The following is a 22,979-nucleotide window of genomic DNA, read 5'->3' as shown; positions in this document are numbered from 1 at the left end:
ATCGAATCATGCGAACCAGGCGCAGAATCAGCTGATTCCGTTTCGGTCTGCTGAACGTATGAAGCACACCTCGCGATTCAAATATACAGCACCGACTTAAATGCGCCCTGTTGCTATTTCTCTTCCTGTTCCAAGCACTTCATCCATTTTTCTGTTTTTTTTTTTTTTTGTCTTTTTTGCCCGCGAGACGTCAGGAACACCGAGCTCCCCTAATATACGGGGTGTTCGCGGTATTGGTCCTCAGCGTTTTTCACAGAGAACAGTGATTTTATGCGAATGGAATAGAGAGAAGTGTAATATAATTTTACTCTGTTACTTCTGTGCATGCAAATCATTGCTTGGTTGTACACTCTGTTATATGTATAATAATTTTCAGATAACAAACTTCTTTCTTTATCGATGGCTATTTTGTTTATAAATACTACTACCAAGTCAAATTTGATATATCTATTAAGAACAGAATTTAATAAAAACATTTTGAGAAGATAATGATGGTACAGAGCCTTCGAAACGTCATAGAGTTCTATTTGATATTACTTGTATTAAGTTTGTATATAACATAAGTATCATACAATTTTTGTATTCTAGATTACATTTTTTGGAATTTTTAATTACACGCTCTGCCTCTTTTCGTATTAACCCCGTGCACTCAGGTGTTGCTCTCATCTTTAAGTGACATACACATGTATGTCTGCAATTCTGGATAGCATAGTATTTTGATTTTTCCGCACAGATAATAGCGAATCGTTTGGTTCCTTTGAACTTCTAACAGTACTAATCGTATACTCTGCTATTGCAGTTGAGAAATATAGAGAAGATAAAGACGATCGGTTTGGCCTCTCAGGGGTTGGAATGTAGCGTCATAAATAAACCTTGAAAGTACGTTTCTCATTCTTACTGTTTTCAAATACTGAACTCTATTACAATGCGGGTCACTGAATTCATCTCGAGAACCAGAAATTTCATTTCGCATAGACAAAGCTATATGCAAATTATCATTTTCTAAAAATGTGTATGTCATCGTAACTACGTTTAATAATATTCTCAAATTACCATATTGCATGTGAAAAGTAGCAAAGCTTTAATCTATTTTTATTTCTGTTACAAAATTTAGTTATGTGAAAAACGCTAGGGATTAACAGCGTGGACACTCTGTACATATATTCCATAAACTATTTCTGATACGTGGAATTGTATAAAAAAAGAAATTATAAAAAAGTCATTTTACATTGTGAGAAATATGCGATGGAAATATAATATAATGAGAACACGAAAAAACGTTTAACTGAAATTGAAAATTGCTTTTACTGAGTGACAAAAATTAGCTGTGTCTTCAGGAAAAATGCAAAACATCGATGCAATATGATTCATTGCAAATATGACGAATTTTTAAATATGTCTAGAACATTTCAAAATGCATGAATAATTAATGCAGTCGTTGTTAGTGACTTAAAAAGAGGATAGAATTCTGCGAGGACTGAAATGAAGTGTTAATGTCTAGTAAATTGCCCAATTTCTATGACGAATCTTCCACGTTTCCCAGCAAAGGGATCGCACGAAGACTGCTTCTCCGCAAGTTATCGCTTAACCATGCAATTTCAATAAAAAGAACCTTTGATCGAACTCTGCATCTAAGGCAAGTGCCTAATAGTTTGGTAGCCTTATTGATGAGACTACTAGAAGGCACAGGATGTAACACAATTGCTTTTCCATTCCCTCTTTCCATCACTCCGTTACATATTTCCACGTGAAATTAGATTCCCTTTGCCTAGCACTTGAACAACCATTCCAGAATATGTTTAAGATAAATTTAGAAATAACTACTGTTCGAACTGATGTCGAGTAATTGTGTTAAGATAAACAACTTGATGGAAATAAATATTTCACTTGTCAAAAAAATTAACTAGAAATCATGTGTAAACTATAAGATTATCTGTCAGCAGTTGTAAGTACGATGCAAAAAGTAATTTTTCCAAAAAATGTATTTCAATGCTTTGAATTCCAATATGATCAGATACTGAAATGCGAAATTGGTCTAATAAAATATTCAATTGGAATAAAAATATTATTTAGTGATCAAAGACCATTTCCCAGAGTAATAATTTAAGTTTAAACAGCAAATTTAACGTTGTTATATGCAATTTTCACGACAGACGAGCGATACCTATCCGCATTATGAAAGGACAAATTAACCTCAATGTTGTTAACTGAAATTACTCTCGATCCAAAAACTTCGCGACAACTATTTTCCCCTAAACCGGTGTGCATTCACTTGTCATGTTCGTATCGCAAACATTGAACGCGCTGTCATGAAAGCACCAGCAATAAGCTGCACAATTAATGCCAATCAATGTCACTAAATGGTATGCACGTTCGTAACACAAAAATAGATATGCGCGTACGATCTAGTAAATCATATTCTAGTTAATTATCGAATAAACAGTTACAAATTTACCTGAACCAATAATTAGCAGTTCGCAAACTCTAAGAAAAAGAAAATACAATTTTTCATGATCACTTTCTCACTGCTATTTCTCACGATACTGCCACGATACGAATTGAAATATTGATCTCTTCTCTAATGACACACTTTTCGCTGAATACCATCGAGAAACACGGTCAATGACGCGGAGAACAAAAAGGGATGGACTCGAAAACGAGAAGCTTAACGCTCCATTGAAACGTTCGCGACGCCGCTGCTTTTGTCGCGTCGTTAATAAACATGGATAAATACATCCCAAAAGGTGGGAACGTCTCGAAATCTCGGCGGCTATATGACGGCAGTTATTCATACATAAATTAGAAGCGTGAAATGAATACCGGGGGTGTGTTTAATTAAATTTGTGTCATGATGTACGTGCCAGTTATTACAAACCGCTCCCGCAGGAGCCACCCCCTTCAGCGAAATTACGTGTTTATAAGTTTTTCCTCTCTTTAATACCTCCCTGTTAAGGGTGCACGGCAGCTCGTTAATTTATTCTTCAACGAAGATAAAGGGAGGAGTGGGAGAAATAGAAAAGGCTGAATATTCGAGTCAATCGGCTTTCGAAGCTTTTCATCGTATCGTTTTTGCCTTAAACAGCTGAGTAAATCAATTGACAGCCACGCGTGTCCTCGTTACGGGATATTTTCGTTCATCTTGCGCACTTATGCGTTTGAATAATACCAATCAGAGCTCGTGCAGGTAGAAACGAACGTATCATATCGACGTGCTTGTGATCACACTTTGCAAAAAGAAACGAAATTTGTGATTTCAATTCATTATAACAGGTCTTGAAATTACGACAACAATCAGTAACCACGTGAACAGGGGCAACGCAAAGGCATCGCTCATTGAAAAACGTCGCGATCCTCGTAATGAGAATAAAGCCTTAATCCCATAGATCCGTCGGCGAGTTACGAATTTTCTGCGAATTAAACCGACCGGTTTATTACATTCAGGATCAAACGTAATAAGAGACTTTCCACTTTATAATCACGCGCCGCCGAAAGTAGCATCCGGCGAGCTTCCCACGAGGCTGTGCGTACAGAAAATATAATTTTCTCGATAAATTCAAGTTATACAGGCAATCCCCCACGGGGCGGGAACCGGCGTACGGCCGTGCAAAAAGTAGCAGCGGCCAGTGCTTTGAAAGTAGCAAGTTTTAACTTCATCTCAAGCTGCCTACCGGAGATTGCAAATATATGTCGTCTCGTTCCAGAGAATCTCGTTAGCGGGATATTTTCCAGAATTTAATTTAAACGATCTTCGAAACGATACGATATTAGCGGGGGGATTAAGTTTCCCTTTCGGGAACCGATTTACCGTGTCCAGTATATTAAGAACTTGCGTGACGCGAAATTGCTCGGAGTTGTTCGAAACTTAAAACGCGACGATGAATCATAACTTTGGATACTTTCACTTTTCTCGCTGAAGTCAAGGCTCATGATATTCTAACAACGTTACGCGTGTATGCAGTAAAAGAGAATGACACGCGTAACTCTTGAATGTCCGCGTTTAGAATAATCGCTGCGATGTTAAAGAAAATACGTGGTTCGTATCGAGAAAGCGATATTAGCGATGTAGTTGGTTTAGATTATCAATTGGTAAGAAACGATGGATTCGAATGATAACGATACGTTGTACGCGAACAAATGGGACTGGCTTTTCCAGAGCAAATGTAAAAATGCTACTCACCGCCCAAGTCTGCGAAGAAGATTTCTCGTAGCGATAGAAATTCCTCCTCTGACGTGATGTTGGCTCTTCCAAAATTGTCGTTCTCAGGCCAGACTTCTCTGTAAAATATATTATCCTGTTTAATAATTAATAAGTAACGACTTGTTAGTGTCTAAAAAAGAAAGTTGATTTGCATTCTTCACTTAAGATCACAACAACTTCGAAATCAACTTATGTACTTTTCTCTACCATCGAGTATAATAAATGTTCCACTTTGTACGATTATTATAATCTTTAAAATTACTTTTTACAACATAACATCAAGAAACGTCTGTTACGCCCCAAAATGGAGAGAAAAATATTCCTACAACAAATATTTCCAGATGGTTCAAGAATTTTTATTTTTCTTTCTAGTGAGGAACAAGCGATTACACAAAAGAACTGAGAAAGTTCTTAATTTATATAGATATAATAAATACGTGCAGAAATAATATTTAATAACCGTAGACTCGGTGTCTTCGTTCCTAAGGGGAGAAAGAAAGAAAAGAAGGTTGAGAAAAACGAGGAAATAAGCAGACGCTATGACTGCGGGCGTAAAGTATTGGCTTGCTGATAAGGGAGTCCCTGGTTTCGATTCCCGATGGTGTTTCCTCATTTTTCTTCCGCTCCTACATTTAGGGGCTTGTCTGGGGTGAGGACTTGCAAGACGCGCGGGAGGCGCCGACACTGAAGTTGTATTTGCGAACAAGGAAACAGGCGAAAGACATACATCTCCCAGAAGCGTCGAAACGGGACAGAGAAGAGACAGAAGAGAGAGTTTCCTAGAGAGCCTGCGTCTGAATGGGAAAGTGTATTCGAGACGCGAGGAAGAAGTGAGTGCGTAAAGGGCATCCGAGGGCAAATGTCGGTGCAAGATTGAAAGCTTCGCATAACCGAGAGAAAAAGAAGCTGTAACATCGACGAGAGGAGGAAGGGACGCCGTGATTATGGGCGTCTACGGTCTTACGCTGCCAAACGGGAGGGTCCTGATTTCATTCTCTCTCATTTTTCTTCAACTTTTACTCAGATAAGGATCTAAATCTAATCCAAAGCCCACTTCAATTCTTCTAACACGAATACTCGTAATTGTATATTATACAATTGGAATAATAAGAAATTGTACATTTTACACCTCTAATTTAATATAGTTGTAAACTTATCGTAACATGACGATCTCAAATACTATTCTATACCAGTCTATATAACTGTATCTAAAAAAACCAAAGCATCAAATTTCGCAGAACACACTCAATTCTAATTAATCATAAAACGTGTCCGAATTCGCAGAAACGTCTGGCACGCGACGCAGAGGAGTCGAAGTAAACTGAGGTGACAAAATTTCTGAAAATTAACTCCCACTTAAGTACCCGATAAAAACTGGAACGTACTTACAGACATTCTACAACGAGATTAGAGTGATTAAACAAAGCGGGACACTTGATGACGTGTTTCATTATCTCGAGTAGCATACGTAGCGAAAGCAGGAGGCGACGGAACGCGGCGGATGGGTAAGGGAGATCCAGGCGAGGAGGGTCTCGCAGAAGACTCCCTTGAGCACGAGAGCCTCGCCACGATCTACGCCAACATCCGGCTGCTTGCGTCAAGTGTTCGCGCCCAACCCTCCATTCTTCCATCCACCTTCGGCCACCACCGCCGTCGCTGGTACATGCATCACCTTTTGCGAGGAGACTCTGTTACAGAGCATCCACGGTCTAGAGAGGATGGGTCGAGTCAGCCCCCGGGCACGGAGGTCCGACAAAAAGCAACGTAAGAAGAATGAATACCAACAAGACGAGGACGTAGCTGCATCACGATCCATTCAAATTTCATTGGATTTATTTGCGAATCCAATCTTACGTCTTTCGATCGAATAGTTGATGATTGATACTTTATACAAATCCACCTAACGCAGATATTAATTTACATGATGCGGCTAACAAACGTAGGTATACATTTTGTGTGCTACCTGCGGATAATAATAAAGCGAAAACCGTTTTTCGGTTATTTATGGTGAGAGAAATTATTGTTAATATAGGAAAATATTGAGATTGGATTGTTGAGGTGTCGTGAAGAAATGGAATCTTCCTTTCGCGATTTTATTGGTTTATTATTGTAATTGTTAGTGTTACATAGTTGATGGTAAATTGTAACGAATGACTAATTATATTTTCATTTCGACTATACCATGTATTGTATAATATAATAATGTGACTTATTACCTCCTCACATTCTATTATATATCTTATCAATTTTTGGAAACTCCACCCGTCTCAGAGAATATTATTGAAACGTGAGTACTGCGCGATACGTAAGCAACAGTTACGAAGGAAGATGATAAAAGTTCAGATTTTAAACGAGAACATTCTCTTTGTATCTTTAAATGCGAACGATATAAAGTATACTGGAGATCATAGAGATTATAGAAGGCAGAATTTAGCGAGTAAAGATAAATGCCGCGTTCCGTAAACAGAGTGGAGAAAACGGCCATTGCTTCGCATGAAGGTTCTATAAAAGCCTTTCGCAATTTCATAAGAACGAGAAAGAACCGGACCGTTTCACAAAAGTTCTATTCCCTGCGAGAACCCAAAAGCATCAAGGAATGGAGAAAGTCTGAAACGTGACCAGAGGACAAAGCTTAAATCACGCCTTCACCTTAACGGAGCACTCATGAAAAAGGGTGTAGTTAATGGCTGAAGATTCCTAACCCTGCGCTAGATGGTGGCTGCCTTTTCAGGAAGTCCCCGCCTGCCTTGAATTTTCATTAAAAAACTGCTGCACGTAGAAATATTCTGAAAGGTGGAGGTCTTCAAAGAGAACGTTAGAGACGACGGAACGTGATTGGACAACAAAGTCGACTTCAGCGTCGTGTCTAGTTGCCCCACTTGTTAAATAAACTTCTGCTGCGCGAGAATTCGGCTGCATTATTTTGCTAAAACAATAACCATGCGTGGCACAATCGTTAGAGAACAGCTAATTTAAATCAGTTTCGTTGAAAACCTGCACTCCGTGCATTATAAAGAAGGTAAAACAGCCTCGTGCAACCGCAGAGGCGGCATTCAGAAAAAAAACGGGCGTTCGACATGAAATTCGTACCTCTCTGCCAATTTTAAATTCTATTACTAATTAAGCGCTATGAATAGAAATTTGAAACATTTAAAATAAAACCTGAAATATATCCGAATACATCCAAATATATTACATTCAATTTAACTTTATATTTAATTTAAAAACAGGAATTGGAAAAAGCAGTTGTATCGTGCAATCTTTTAACGAAACTAAAATTATATAGAAATAAATGATTTTTTTAAACGTTTCGAGACACAAACTGTAAACGCTTTTAAAATGAAATTCTGGACGGTAGAATTTATTTCAAACACATTTTGAAAATAAGCCAACAGTAATCGATCTGACGATACAATTAAGCTAACGAAATGAATTTAATATTACGTTTCAACCTGGATAACAATACCCGTAATATGTTGTCAAAATCTGTACATATAATACGATTTATGAACAGCTTCATCCGTAGCTAAGCATGTTTTGCAACGAAACATAAATCGTTTCCTCGACAAAAAACGGGCAGCTAATCCCGTATATGGAGCATGTCAAACCATCGACCAGGAAGGTCTGACTACTTTCGAAAGTACAAAATCCCTTACTTGAAGGGAGAATCCAATAAACGGGAGGGAAAAGAGTGAATGCACGGGAGATAGAGAGAGAGAGAGAGAGGGATGCAGAGAGAATCCATGGGCGAAGGAAGGGTTACGTGCTATCCCGAGGGTAGAAGAAGTGGTTCGTACGGGGGTCGCTGCTGGTGGCTGTCTGAATAGAAATCCAGTACCATACAATCTCCATTATCCCTCGATTTGAAGTCCCGCGACAATGGAATCTCTCAGACGCGCCTCGACCAACTCTCCAACCCCGTCGCCCGAACTAGCTCCTTTGCCAGACACAGAACGAATAATTTTGACGCGTCCATTCTCGCCCTTGACATTCGAAAGACATCCACGACCAACCCGCGCCCTTTAATCGAAAGTCGCAGCAGTGCGAATGGGTGGCGTTAAATTATGATCCGTGCTGTCGAAACGCGATCTAAACGAACGTTGACAGAAGTTTAATTAGGAGTTAAAGCACTCGCGACTCGTGAATAGAGACAATAGAAAATAGCGAATTTATCTCATCGCGGCTACCAATAAATTTGTACGAAATATATCCAATTTGAAATCGTACAAAGTTATCAGTCTACTAATGTTTCAATATTTATAAGTATACATACGATATAAAGTAGATTAACTATTTTCTCTGCGCGTATTCGATCGTTCAAAGCAGACAAAATTCTAATCTCTAAAACGCAAACACGACCTCGATTATTCGTATTCTGGACACTTCTCGATGAGCGCATCTTGAAAAATTGCGCTTCGCCTTCCTTTTCCCTGTGACTTCGAGTCACCTAAACCTCTACCAAAGTCAGCACTCTGGCCACGTGCGCCGTTGGCGGACTGTGCAAGTAGAAAATTAGATGGTACCCGAGTCAGTGTCTAAACGACGGGAATATTTGCTGGGCAAACGAAACGCGATCACCGGAAATCTCTCCGTGCACCTCAAGGACAAGCTGCTCGTTATACGCGCAGGATGTACACGTATACATAAAGATATGTATGAAAGGGAATTCCAAGTACATTACTCTGGTTCCTGTAATACTAGCAGATTACCATAAATGTGTTATTAATATCCCCGGCCCGGAGCCTACATCTATATACTCCTACAGTCAACAGTCTGCTTGCTTCCTTTTATCCTGTTGTATGCACAAGGTCGGCATGGACCAGAAGCTCCCATTGTGTACCGGCTATGGTAAAGCTTACCCCCATAAAACGGACGGTAGAATATTACGGACAATCTACTAAAGTACCCCGTGGAAGTACTGCGGTGATGATACTGCCTAAAGAAAAATCTGTAAGAAGGGCCGTAACTCCCTGGCTTTATGAGAAAGACTGTCCACAGCGAAGCGGCCCTTTTTGTTTCGGCCATTTTACTTCGGTACCGCTGGGACCAGTGTTGACTACGGCGAAACTTTCGTAACTTGCGCGAAATCCCGTTTGGTAATATTAAGCTACTATTTTTACCAACAACGATACTTGGGTAACGGCTGACTGTAATTTTGAAAGTGTGCGATCGCAGGATTGAAGAGAACTCGTTGTGAGATACTGCGCGTGTGTGTGCCTACGGATGACGAAGATGGCGTTGCCTCGCAACTGTTCTAAGTATAGGTTCGTTAAACTTCCGTGGGCAAAGGTTTATGCCACGATTGCAAAGGACAGCTATTTTTAAGATTAAAGACTTTTCGTTTTATTGTCAGCGTGTGTTAGAGTATTTCCATGCGAGAGGAACTTAGTTTATAGATAGTTTTTCGATATTTGTGCATCTCACCCTTAATGACTTGAAGATATTCCACAAAGCTAAGAATTTCTGAAAGGAACCGTCACGCACTGGTTCGACAATCGAAAGATCACCCAACTGAATGAAAATTCCCGATAATACCATTTTCTGTAAACCCTGGAAAGTATCTCCAGCCTTTTTAAGGTCAAGACACGCTCATTATTGCTAGATCCACTGATTGGTATTTTAAATTAAAGAACTTTAACCAAGTGACCTTACAAATTGGAAAGCCACGTCATCATAGAAAAACACTCGAAGGGATGGCAAGCAGAACGGAAAAATCGACTATCGAATGCACATCGAGAAATGCATTCGCGTAAAAGTGAATAGCGAGAATCGTGTTTAATTAGAACGGATCTTCGTCGATGAAAACAGAATTATTCTAACAATTAGTTCTGCGAACAGATGAACACAAGTAACGCTTTGAGGGTGAAGCGAATGCAAAGAACTACTTTTCACGTCAACGAGTTCATCTCCAAAGCATACTGCTCCGGCGAAACCATCGAAGCGGCGATTAAGGCTACCAGCCAAAAGGATCAATGAGATGGAACGGAGAAATAAGTCAACGGAGGGAGAGGCTCGCAGGTATATTTAAAAGCAGAACACTTCAAAGGGACAGGGGGCTCGGTGCCGTTTAGCAGTCGTTCAGATGAACCGACGCAGATTGGATGTACACTGGCATATTTCAAGAACAGACCCAGCCCCTCGGGTTTAATGCAATGCAAATATCAACGGAAATGCAAACATTCGTTAGTGAAATTAATTGGCCCGGGGTTCTGAAGAAAATGGACGCCGCAGAAGTCAAATGTTTTCATCGAGCACACGTGAAACATCCCTGAATAATTTCGTGTAAACAACTCGGCCAAACGAGCGACTCTCGCTAACGCAAACTTTCACTTTTGAATATTTTCGCTCGTCGCTGGTTAAAAATGCGGTCGAAATTTTACGTGAAGGCGACTTGCTGCACTTTGGCCACGCTGTGTTTTAATAGAAAATTGCGCCGCTACGTGAGCGTACAAAAGAAAATTCATTTAATAATGGAAAATTTATGATGAAATTTTATAAAATGCAACACAGTTCTTAAAAATTTATAGATTTCAATATTTTTCATTTTTCAGTATTTTTAGTTTTTTGTCCAACAGAAGGTAACTTTTGTTCAAATTATATTTCATTAACATTACTTTTCGCATAAAGCACTCAGCTTATTGTACGATATGGTCGCTTAAAAAGGGCAGAGAACAATGAGAAAAGCGAAATACAAATGAAAACTAAACAGCGTTTTACCGAATACATTAGCAAATTCCTATTTGTGGCAAATGAATCGACGATTGAACGCCCACTGTGACACTGCGTGGTAAACGTGAAGAAACTCTGCCGAGTATTATCTGTCATCAACGTAAGTAAGTACTATTTCCAACTCCGCGGCTGCTATTCATTTCTTCGCGTAAATGGCACTTATAACCCCAAGCATCCTTCACATCTGCTAACCAAGTGTGAGAAAGTCGCTTTTTGTACGTATCGGTTAAGTACAGAGGACGTGAAACACTTAACAAGGCGCGAGTGCAAATAGACGTGAATATTTCAGTTCATTTAGAAAAATCGATAAGAACTAGACTATACGTCTGTTAAAAGATGCTCGAAGTTACAGAAAAAAAAGGAGTGTTTCGAGTAATATTAAAAATTCACTTTCTATATTTGAGTTATCGATTCAAATATTTTCTAAACTATCTCTTTTTCATATTCAAAGAATTTCGATTAGAATAATTAACCATGTGTAAATGTGTTATCCAAATGAAATAATATTCTTACCTGGCTGCACGCATAAGACCGATAGCTTGCTCGAGGGACTTTGATCGTAGAAACTTCTGGATGTTCTTCATTGCCTCGACTCTGACAAGAAACAACCACCAAGGAGTTAATGAAACTATTTCTTGCTTCAAAATTTCAGTTCACGGTATTCTTAAAACCCAAATGCGAAAAAAAAGTAAACGTACTTTTGATCGTCTATAGGCACGTCCAATGTCGCATCAAATGGAACGATCACTGGTATTGTTCCCTGTTGCATCACGATCGATAATTGTGGACTAATTTCATCCCAACGCTCTTCTAAACTTCGAGTCGCGGGTTGATCTTTCTGCGCAGTTTCTGTTTGCATCTCACATTAGAAACCGTGTACGTTCTTACTTTAAGTGAAATAAGGGAGTATTCTGTTTCTTACTTTTCTTATTCGCACGCTTTTGCCGTTTATGTTTCACTTGTTGAACCACCACGTTACGCTTACTTCTCCCACAGTAGTTGCTCAACATTTTCAAGAATATGTGCACGGTCGTGGTGAGATCGATCAAGTATTGTCTAAAACGTACAAATGTTTCCCATATATTCTTGGAAATACATATGAAAAATTAAAAGAAAAGTACTTGGAATTAATCTTTAATTTACTTGAAAGAAAGTTACATAACTATGCTTATTATCGTTATACATAGTGATAAGAGAGATGCAGCTGATTTCTTTATCAAGTATATGCAGAAAATTATAATATATGAGAAATTTGAGAAAGACCATGCACATATCGCGCAAAAGATAAATTGCTCCCCAGAAAATTTGCAAAATTTTTACATTCCATATATCTGTCTATAAAAACATCGCAATTAATACCAGTACAAAAGAAAATATGAATGAACATCCAGCAACTACGTTAACAACATCGCTTCGAATTGAATAAAATTCTAATTCGAAACGTCACTCCGAATGAAACAATACCCGTCACGATATTAATACAGTTCCGTCGTGTGTACAGTTTCCAAGTGGTAACATCAGCGCGAAGTTTGCTGCACCCGTCAAGTCTTGTTTTCGTCACCGTCACTAAGATGTCAGGGTGACGACGATATCGCGGCGGGGCGCGCCGACCTTACATTTCCGTAGTGGAAATCCTTGCAAAACCCGTCAAACTCGCGGAAAGTTGGACGGCCGCCGCCTTTTCCCATTTCGCCGACCGGAAGGTCGATAAAAGTTGTTTATTCCAGGAAAGAAGCGGAAAAGAAGAGAAAAGGAGCAGACACGGGGCGCAAGGGTGGGACGTTATAGGGGACGGGACGCGGTCGAGAGAAGAAGGAAGAGAACGCGGGGGCGGTAGTAGCTCCCTCGTTGTTCGAGCCGATTGATTTGAAAGTGAATCAATCTGTCCGTAGTGTAGAAAACTTTTAGCAAACAGTTTTTCATTTTCCACTCCTATCCGCTGAATAAACAGGTACTCGAACCGTGAAATAGTTGGGACGAGACGGGCGCAGCGTTTCGCGGGTACATCGCATTACGCTCTACGACGGGATAACAAGATATTTGGAATTCCGCAGAGGACATTGGAAATTTACTTTTCTAATTTCAGACAGCGGCCTTCGAGTCTCTATATCGAAACGAGAATTCAGAAGAATCAGCTAACACCCGCTAAATTTGTTTTAGTATTCATTCTTACGCTCTTAATGAGTTCGAATTCCATCGTATCATAATTTGAAAGGTTAACGAATAACGCTAAAGTACTTGTATTAGAAAATATATTGTATACGAACCGAGACATTTTAATCTCATCAAAAGCGAGAAGCTGATTCAGAATCGTTTCTCGATATTCTGGGACATAAAACACATTACTCTTAATGACCTTACTGGATTCCTTAACACCACGATCCGCACTTTGATCCATTGCCAATAATGTGTGCAAAAGTTCCTATAAAGACAAAGAACGTATTTCTCTCTGCCCATAAAGAAAGGTCAAACGTCAACAATCAGTTTCTCACCTGATATGCTTTTAATGCAACGTGTAATCTTCGAGACCAAATAGGAATTTTCTTTTTGTCGGTAACTATCATCTCGTAATAATATTCCATTTGTCTTTGTACAAGATGAAATATTTCCGTAGATATCGTTTCACTGTTGATAAATGCTGTATTAATGAATCGAAAAGAAATAAATTTTTGCTCAAACAATTTCTAAATATTTGTATAACTTCAAATGATGAAAAAAATTTAGCATTTTAAACTTGAAAGCTTTCTACAGGGTTATTAAAATTTCTAACAATCGTATAAAAATATTTTTACTACTTTATATGATCAATCTTTCTTCGTAAAATTATATTAATTATTACCAAACGAAAGGTTCAACCCTAACGACGCGTGTTACTTAAAGGAGAGAACCAGAAACGTTCATACTGAAAATATGTAGCTGAGGAACACTTTCGGCAGACAAGAATCTAAAGAGAGCAACGATGCGTAAAACGAGTTCGAAAACTATCTGTTTGCTTTCTCCAGCATTTACTCTCTAACAGTGTGCTTCCTCGTATAAGAAAATAAAAGATTTGCGAGAACTTACCTAACATATTTCACTTCAAACTTGTAGTGGCGATTGAATTCCATAAAGAACCGTAGGGACCATAGATAACAAATTGTTTCAGACTGTTCACCTTGAGCTGCGGCCACTATACAGGATCTTGCGTATTTCATTACGGGGTTGTAAGCAGCGTTCAAAAATTCTACGCAAAACTCTTTCAAGAACAGCCTTACGCTTAGCGTGGAGGTACGTTCACCCCTTGGGTCCACCATGGGACGTTTGTTTTTTGGCTTCGATACTTTCTTCTATACCAAATTCAATGGTATATTACATAATATTTTAGAATCGATAACTTAATTACTTCAAATAGCAACAAATATACATATAATCTAATTGTACATATTGTCAGCTATTTAGCAATTTCAAGTTAAAATTTTGTACATTTTTTTTATAGCTCTTAAAATGCAATGTGGAAAAAAATTTTCTACAGATTTCCATGCAACTAATCACGTCGCGCGATTGAAAATACCATAAGGAAATATGATCAGATTAATGCTGTACGAAATCTAAAATAATACGGTACACATCTAAATTATGCATACTACTTAAGGGGATAGGAAAGGATGAAAGGATTTAAAACACATGTATTAAAATTTCAACTGCACCGTAAAGTTTCTTCTTTGTTGTTCGATTTCACCGACATAATCCTGCAAAAATTTTCTCCCGGGGAACGATATTCGTATTATATAAAAATAATGCACTCCTCTCAAAAAGCAAACGTTGTACAAATAAATATTATATCATGCACGATATTTATAAATAATTTTTGAAATAAAATATTGGAACTAATAGAAGAAAGTTACTGATTATCTTAAATATCTAGTCTTAAGCCCTTCACTCAGGCTTAAACACAATTTCTGTACAGAGAAAAAATTACAATAACGTTTTGCAACCTCCAATAGAAAATGTCAAGGTAAATAGCATGTCAACCGTAGTTTTTTTTTAATCAGATGTTATTTATCACGTCTCTTTCTTTATTCTTACGTGACAACTTCGCAAGAAAGCTAGGGTCAAGGGAAGAAAGCGGCTGAGATTCCATACAAAATGTGTCAGAGGTCACCGATCATCTCGATTCAGATAGCCGTCAGGCATGCGACCCGGTAGATTTATGGCAGCCCATAATGAAACGAGGTACGAAGAAGCAAGCTAAGGAAAAGTTTGTCCTCAAATACGGATGTTCCGCGGAGAAAACGGTAATAACGATGTAAGAGAGAGAGAGAGGGATCGCTTTATCGTCGAGCAGAGCACAAGAGACAGGAGCAAAAGGGGGCTGGAGATGTCCGCGAAAAGAGCGGCGACCTAGTTTTAAATGTTTCTGCGCCATTAAGCAAGGAGCCGGTTCTAATTACGCGAGGATAGCTCTAATTAACAGCCGTATTTTCATTCAAATTCATCCGGCCTTCTTCCCACTTACTCATTAACGAGAACTACCGTCGAAAACTAAAGATTAATTGTATAGAACATTTCCAGGTTTGACGGAACGTCCCCTTAACCTTTCGTTCGGGAACGAACAGGAAGGAAACCGTCCCAGTTGAATTATTTTGCTTTCGTATTAATTAACAACTGCGATAATTACCTTGTCCTGGCTAAAATTCAATGCCTCGATCTTTTGGTACGGCTTATGACACAGCAGCTGATTCTCTCCGATGGCTTTCATATTTTGGACGACATAGGTGCCGCCAAAATGCGAATGTCTGGATATATTGATAAATAATTCATGATAAATACATTTCGTTATAATTAGAAAAATTAATAAGTTAATGTGATCCGTGTCATTCTGCGAGCATTTACTGCACTCTTACGTATGCTTTAATTTATTGTACGAATATTAAACAGGTGTTGAAATCACAAATCGTCAAAACATAAAAATAGTTCTATATTAGAGCTGGAATAAATAAATTTTTACATAGAACAGCATTTTGGAAAATATCTAAACTTTGAGTGACCATTCAGATGTGTATACAGGGTGTAAATTGGACCTAGGTTTATGTGAATTTTTTTGTTCCTTTCGAGGTGTAGTACTTGCATTATTTTTAAACTACACGTCAGCGAAAAAATAAATTAACTATGTAACAAATAGAATACCGTAAAATTCTGCACTTTAAAAATACCATAAACGACAATTATTTATGACTTTTTAAAAAAATGCAGTACTTTTTACCTCCAGTACTTTGCGCGAACGCTATATTTTGTAATTCTCCTATTTTTTGTGCTTTCATCTTTCGAAATATTAAGCGTAAAACCCTGTTCTGTGCCATTTTGTCGCTTCCGATAATATTGCACGTCGGCTGGTTCATAAGGTGTGAGAGCAAAGAGCGATACTTCAACCGCCTTTGATTCCTTTTCAGGTTGCAAAAAGCTTTCTACTGGAAATAGAGGCGCGCGGCAAAAAGATGTGAATAATGTACGGCAGAAGAATAAAACACGCGTACGTCACAACAAGTGGATAAAAGCTTTCATTCGCGTGGTGCGTGGGCTTACTTTGAAAACTGGGTCGCGTTTATTGCGTACGTAACACTACCACTATTGAAATAAATTAGCCTCCTTTTTGAACCTGTTCCTCACGCGTTGGAATCGTTTGTTTATCCTGTCGCGCCTGCAGTATGTTTCTGTTCAAATGTCACTGTGCGAGTAAATAGCTTGTTACTAGAGTGTAAATGACCCTACCGAGAACAATTTCTAAAGCTGTGTGGGGACGAGGGCATACACGTATTTACGTTAAATGTATATATAAGTTTAAGCACCTGTTACCTACGACGGCGATATATTCGTACAATTATAAATATTGTGTAGACATTTAGTAGATCGCGTTAACACTTGAATGAGGTAATTGTTAAGTATTTGTAAAATACTGCGATGCGTTGAGAAATATGTTTGATTATTATACTCGGGTATTCCCTATTCTTGTTCGACTCCCTTCATATTTTATCGAGTCGAACATCGATATCGCAACTGGAGATCGCAACTTTTATAAGCTTCTCTTGATCACAGTTGTAAAGTGTTCGCGAACGAAAGAAGTGAAATTGAAAGACAAAAATTGCGGAATACGGACGCATTTCTTTCCCGTAATTCATACAAAAATTTGTTAATTTTTTTAATAACTTCGAAATGATAGTTCGTTGAAATCGTTCTGTTCTAGTTACAACATAGTACTAAAGAAAATATACGATACTACGTTTTTTTACGATGAATATTTTCATTGAATCAACTCGTATATATTTAAAAAATGAATTGATTAAACTCACCTAGCGCCCGCATATTTTCTTATTCTTTCTACTCTCTTCTCCTTCTCCTTTAATCGAGCAGCTAAAAGTGTTGCTTCATCCTTTTCTTTTTCAGTGACGCTACGTTGTAAACCAGATGTTGCTAATTGGCTAGCGCTTTGATCACGAAGCATTAAAGATATAATCTAACAAATTTATTGAATAAAACTTCATTATTATTATTATGAACATCAAATGCAGCTGTTGTATGGTATAAATAAATTTATGTAATATAAATAAACTTTAATACAATTTTATCTGGTTCACATACCTCTAAAACTTGTAAATGATATTGCTGTTCACTTCTGTTACTAGAAATAAACAGCAATAAATCAACAACTCCTGATGCATTAAGTGCAAATAAAACCTAACAAACATAAGATATAAAAAAATTATGTGTTTCTTTCTGACTATGATAAGATATTAATTACAGTTAATAATATACCTGATCATGAATAGTAACATCATTATCAACACGTTTTTCATTCTCATCTGGTGGAATTTGTAAAACATTTCTAATAAAAACAAGAATTCTCTCAATAGTCATTTCTTTTTCTTCCCCCCTTTCTGCAATGTCCTATAGAAAGAATGAGACACCTCATGTATATACATATTCTTTGTTTGTAAACATATATATACATGTTACAAATTTCAACTTACTAATTTAAGAATTTCGCTTAGACGATTACTTAGAACAGCCCATATACGATCATCAGTTAATGCTACTTTATAGGCTTGTGTATAAGCAACTAGTTTTTGATATATACTATGCTGCATTTTTTCAGTGGGGATTTGTTCATTATAAATGATTAGAACTGGACTTGTAATGTTAATAATCAGCCTAAGTAAATAAAAAATTCTTTTATTATCAATAGCAAGATTTTCTGAATGTTATAAATCATTTTAAACAATTTCTGACTTGCCTTAATAACACATCCCAAAGTTCTACTTTATCGGGATGATAAATAAAAATTTTTGTAAGATCTGTCTGAAGTAAGTTGGTTTGACCAAGAAACTGACGTACGACATGAGAATCATTATCTCTCCTTAAGTATTTAATGAGATCTTTTATAACATCTATTATCAAATGAATAAATTTAATAATTCTCTTACGCATTGTTTAAGCATGTATTAACTAGTACAAAAACATATTTATTTATAAAATACACCTATGAGAAGGAACTAGCCTTACCTAAACAATGCTTATCTAAATGGTATTTAGATCCATCATAATAACCAAGTGCAGCGCATGTAGCTGCAAGCTCGGTAGAAAGATAATCGGACATTACGATTTTATTTATATAATAATAGTTTCTACAGAAGATTAAATATCATTACAAAGATATCACTAGATTACCTGCAATGAATAACACGATAATAAAATCAAAGGACGCTGTACCTTTACCTTGTAAATTGCAAATAAATAATCGAGTATGTTTAACTTAAACAACTTATGACTTATTATTTAAAATCGAATATTTTTAACCACTATACATAATAATATCTGCATTTCATGTATATTTCACCAATCTTAATCACATTTAGTGTAACGACTTACTGACAGTCGACCTAACACTTTATAGAAAATGATACTTTATTCATAAAATAAGAAAGAAGTGCTACAGTTGAATCTGTAGCACGATACAATCATCATAATAGTACAATTTATGTGACACTATAGATTATAGAAACCGGCATGTGCGACATTTGAGGTTAAGTTTCCTTTATCGATAGAAGTAACGCGAAATAAAACATAAATAAGATCATTATTATTACTTACGTCTGCAGAGAAACTCCAACTTATAATAGTCACTTTTTAACACTACATTCAAAACATTTAACACGTAACACGCGCAGAAGTAATTGTACGCCGTGCAGAAACGTCAAACGCAACAGGTGACGACTAAAGCGCGGGAAAAAGGTCATCTGCTTGTTGACGTAGAGTGCCTTCAACTTCCGTCGAATCGGGATTTTAATCAAAGAAGCTTCACAATATAATCATCGCAAATGTTATTAACATATACATTTAGTTCTTTACGTTAGTTAAAAAAAAATTAGACGAATTTATTTTAATATAACTGTTGAAAGAAAAATTAATCTTTCTGTATTAACTATTTAAAGTATAAATTAATCATATCATTGAGTACTTCTCCGTCAATTAGTATAAAACATCATCAGCATGTCGAAGAAAATATTATTCGCATAAAAATTATTAACTGGCATAAGAAATTTGGATCGATATGATCGATCACGTGCATACTGCAAATAACTTTTAAATTATGTGTTTGATAAAAAATTATTGTATATGAAAATTACATTGTCTTGAGACGGATAGACAGTAGTTTCTACAAATATTATAATTGTATTCAACTTCATACAGAAAAAGAAATTTTCTTAAATGTGAAATGTATAATGTATAGAGCAGGAAGGAATATATAATAAGTAATAACATTAAACGTTCTTAGATTACTATGATCACTGTGCCCGATGCTTCTCGATTAAGTGCATGCTTCATATTATTCCTTTTTTCGCTTGACATAATTCTATACATTTGTACTGTTTAAAATATATTTTCTTGAAGAGCAAAATCCGGCTAAAAGTTTCTTTTCCTGCGTTGCTGATTAATGTACGTAAATAATTCTTCTGACTACTTTCAAATTAAAGAAATGAATAGAAAACGTTCAAAACAAATTCATTTCTATGAAATTTGTACATACATCAGTAAAAATAAAGATTATAGTTGAGAAACATTTAAATTTGCACAAATTTAGTTACGCGCTCGAAATTTCTAATAAAATGAATGTATATCCACGGTACGTAATCAGGACATTTTCCTTTAGCTTGAAATCACAAGTAAAGTTACAGCGTTTATTCATTTCGTCCTATGTTTGTCCTTACAAATCATCAATTTAAAGTAGCAACTTTAATGAAGGACTCTCTCATCCCCCTATAAAGCATTCAATTAATTACTTCGAAATGAACGCGCTTCGGACTTGTAAACGTCTGGGGTACTTAAAAGTTTCTGTGGACTCGTTTTGAAAGCGAAAAATTCTCGTCACTCTCGCAAAGCGATCGGCAAAAACTCGTGAAATCACGGGCCGCCCGGAAAATTTCGTTCTAGCAACTTTGCGGCGCGCCAAAGCCTCGGCTGGAATTCGCTTCGCGGTTCTTTCTTGTTTCCGCATGGATGACATGAAAGGGACGCAAGGGCTCTATTATTTCACTGTAATACCGAGAATCGTGTACCACGTTCACCAATCTGCGGTGGATATTGTCCACGACCGAGAAAAATAAAGCCATAAATTCAATTTCTTTGCCAGGATATACGAAGAAGAGTGCAGGAGGGACATTCGAAGCCTTCGCGATGAGAATCGGCGAGCAGCAAGGAGGAAACCAATACGAGGGGGGGTTGAAGGGGGTTGGACAAAGTCGAATGTGAAACAGAGGGAAACAGATCGTTTGATAGATAGAAGTGCAAGGGGAGCCAGGTAGAATGTTGGATGAGAGAATGGAGTACAAAGGGATTCGTGTTTGACCAATATGAGACAAACATGCGGTCACTAATCAATATCACCCGTCTTATCTAGGTCAATAAGTTATCACTCGTTTATTAGTTATATCTGATCAATATTTTTGTGCTCTGTTGTACTCGTTTCTTACAAGTCTTCCGTTTTTGTATTCGTTTCTCACTCAAAATATTATGCTATAACGCGTTGGTCGCTGATAATACTTGTAAACGTTTGATCAAATGTTTGATATCGCGCCACCATAGAGCATCGAAGTCAGCCAGCATTAAGTCGACGGCATATCGTTCCTGTACAGAACGCCCCACTTCCAACTCGTTCGAGTTTATTTCATTAGCCCATGGTACTAGTGCATAACTTCATATATGAACTTAAGGGACGTTTCGCAGGCTACTTTGTAGACTGGTATGGAAAACTATAAGTCTGCTCGTTGCGCGAGCTGGCAGTTAAATGTCCTGTGCATAATCTACTCGCGTTAACTAGTTAATTTAGTTAGGTTTCGTAAGTTTCGCCGTGCGTAAACATAACTGTCTGGGAAACGAGTGAGTTGGAAGCGGCAAATTTAGTCGAGCCGAAATAAAGCGATTGTGTCCGGCTCTATGAGCTATAAGCGGCGGCAACTCTTTACGATTTCCAACAGTATGGAACCATCTGAGTGTTCATTATGGGAAACTTGTTACACGCAGAACGGGTATTAATATGCGCCTAACTTCCGGAAATTCAACTACTTTCCATTTACTGCTACGGTGCGATGCCAACCTTGCTAAGTAAATAAATAGCTAAGAAGAAAAAGAATGAAACACTCTTTCGTTGTATCCGTTTTATTAAAAACGTGAAGAATGTATAAGTCCACTTAATTGCTCTTTACGATGTAGTATCACAACTCCAATAAAATCGTTCAACTTTAGTAGAAAATTACATCTTGCTTGAAACTGTTATAATCTGGTCTTAAAAAAAAAGTTTGCGAAAGTATTTCATTGAACACTGAGAAGAAAGTTGAGAAATTGTTATCGATAAATGCTAAAGTTTCTTGGAAAATTCTGTAACCGAAGATGAAGCACGTTTGAAGGATAAATAAAATTATTCGACCATTTGCAATTTTCGATATGATTTCCGCTATTGTTTTTTGTAACCGTTCATTCAATTATTATTTCTATCAACTGTTTTCAGTCAATTTGTGATCAGAAATGTACAAAATTACCTAAAAACCAGTGTGAAATTAATTTTAGTTTTATTTTTTAGATTTTTTAAAAAATTATGAACTTATTGTTCACAAAATAAGAACATAGTGAAAGCCATTACTCGAGTACATAGTAGCTATACGTTCTACTAGGTCGACGTTCTATCATGTGAATGCTCTACTACATTATCTGAGTACCCATTATCTACTAAATTTTCTGTTGGTACACCATACACGATGTTTACTTTCCTTTACAGGATGAAATTTTTCATAATGTATCATTATGTCATTTTCGAACTTTCGCCAATAATTTATAGATAGATAAAATACCAATTTTTCCATTTTACATTCAATGTGTTATAAAACATTATAAAAAAGCAAATATTAATTTTATTTTGTATTATTTTAAGTGAATAAAATCGATCATTATTTGAAACACTTGTTGTTCTCCCATACGAAAGCTCGTTTACTCGAACATTTTTGTCATCCTGTTAGCTTAGATAACAAAAATTCTAGTGCAAATGTATTAAAACTTTTTCGATACTCAAGTCATTCACGTGTGTGCTAAATCGTGCAGTAACATGTACACATTTTCTGTCAATATTTGCAACCACTGCTGAGACGTTTAATTAAAGGGATTTGCTCCTGTGAAATCAGCTAATGAACGTCCGCGTCGAAAAATCGATTTGATTATCGGCAACAGGAAGATTTCCTCTACTGATATTAAGTATTTCTTATTTGTATGCAAATGAAAAAGTTCTTGTAAGGTGTTAATAAAAAAGTTCTGTACGATCTTCCATTTAAAAACGAAAATAACGTACAATTATAGTCACAATAATTTTTCTTACGATTTATTAAATAGTATATCACAATTTTTCACAGGTTATAATGCGCTACGGAATATCAGAATTCTGTGTTATTGACTTTACGTGATTTTCGTCACGGTAACCAGTAATACTGAATGGGGTGACTAATTTTCAATGGTCCACAACTACGCGAATGAC

General features: G+C 37.0%; 1 protein-coding gene across 1 annotated transcript in view; it reads right to left on the bottom strand.

Moving 5' to 3' along the window:
• Positions 1 to 18,625, bottom strand: part of Timeout (circadian regulator timeout) — a 222,555-nt gene extending 203,930 nt beyond the window's left edge. The window contains exons 1-14 of the mRNA XM_076897229.1: positions 18,464 to 18,625; positions 18,195 to 18,348; positions 17,932 to 18,112; positions 17,717 to 17,848; positions 17,543 to 17,638; positions 17,254 to 17,417; positions 15,585 to 15,702; positions 13,991 to 14,253; positions 13,420 to 13,552; positions 13,195 to 13,349; positions 11,850 to 11,983; positions 11,626 to 11,776; positions 11,441 to 11,521; positions 4,178 to 4,275 (exon numbers count right to left, since the gene is read on the bottom strand). Coding sequence (XP_076753344.1) covers positions 4,178 to 4,275; positions 11,441 to 11,521; positions 11,626 to 11,776; positions 11,850 to 11,983; positions 13,195 to 13,349; positions 13,420 to 13,552; positions 13,991 to 14,253; positions 15,585 to 15,702; positions 17,254 to 17,417; positions 17,543 to 17,638; positions 17,717 to 17,848; positions 17,932 to 18,112; positions 18,195 to 18,348; positions 18,464 to 18,557 — 1,954 coding nt within the window. The 5' untranslated portion in view covers positions 18,558 to 18,625. The remainder of the gene's footprint in view (positions 1 to 4,177; positions 4,276 to 11,440; positions 11,522 to 11,625; positions 11,777 to 11,849; positions 11,984 to 13,194; positions 13,350 to 13,419; positions 13,553 to 13,990; positions 14,254 to 15,584; positions 15,703 to 17,253; positions 17,418 to 17,542; positions 17,639 to 17,716; positions 17,849 to 17,931; positions 18,113 to 18,194; positions 18,349 to 18,463) is intronic.
• Between the last annotated feature and the right edge of the window lie 4,354 nt (positions 18,626 to 22,979).

The sequence above is a fragment of the Xylocopa sonorina genome, chromosome 6 (assembly GCF_050948175.1).
Source record: "Xylocopa sonorina isolate GNS202 chromosome 6, iyXylSono1_principal, whole genome shotgun sequence".
Classification (NCBI taxonomy): domain Eukaryota; kingdom Metazoa; phylum Arthropoda; class Insecta; order Hymenoptera; family Apidae; genus Xylocopa; species Xylocopa sonorina.
Note: the sequence above shows the minus strand (reverse complement) of the source record. Positions and strands in the feature narration are given on the sequence as shown.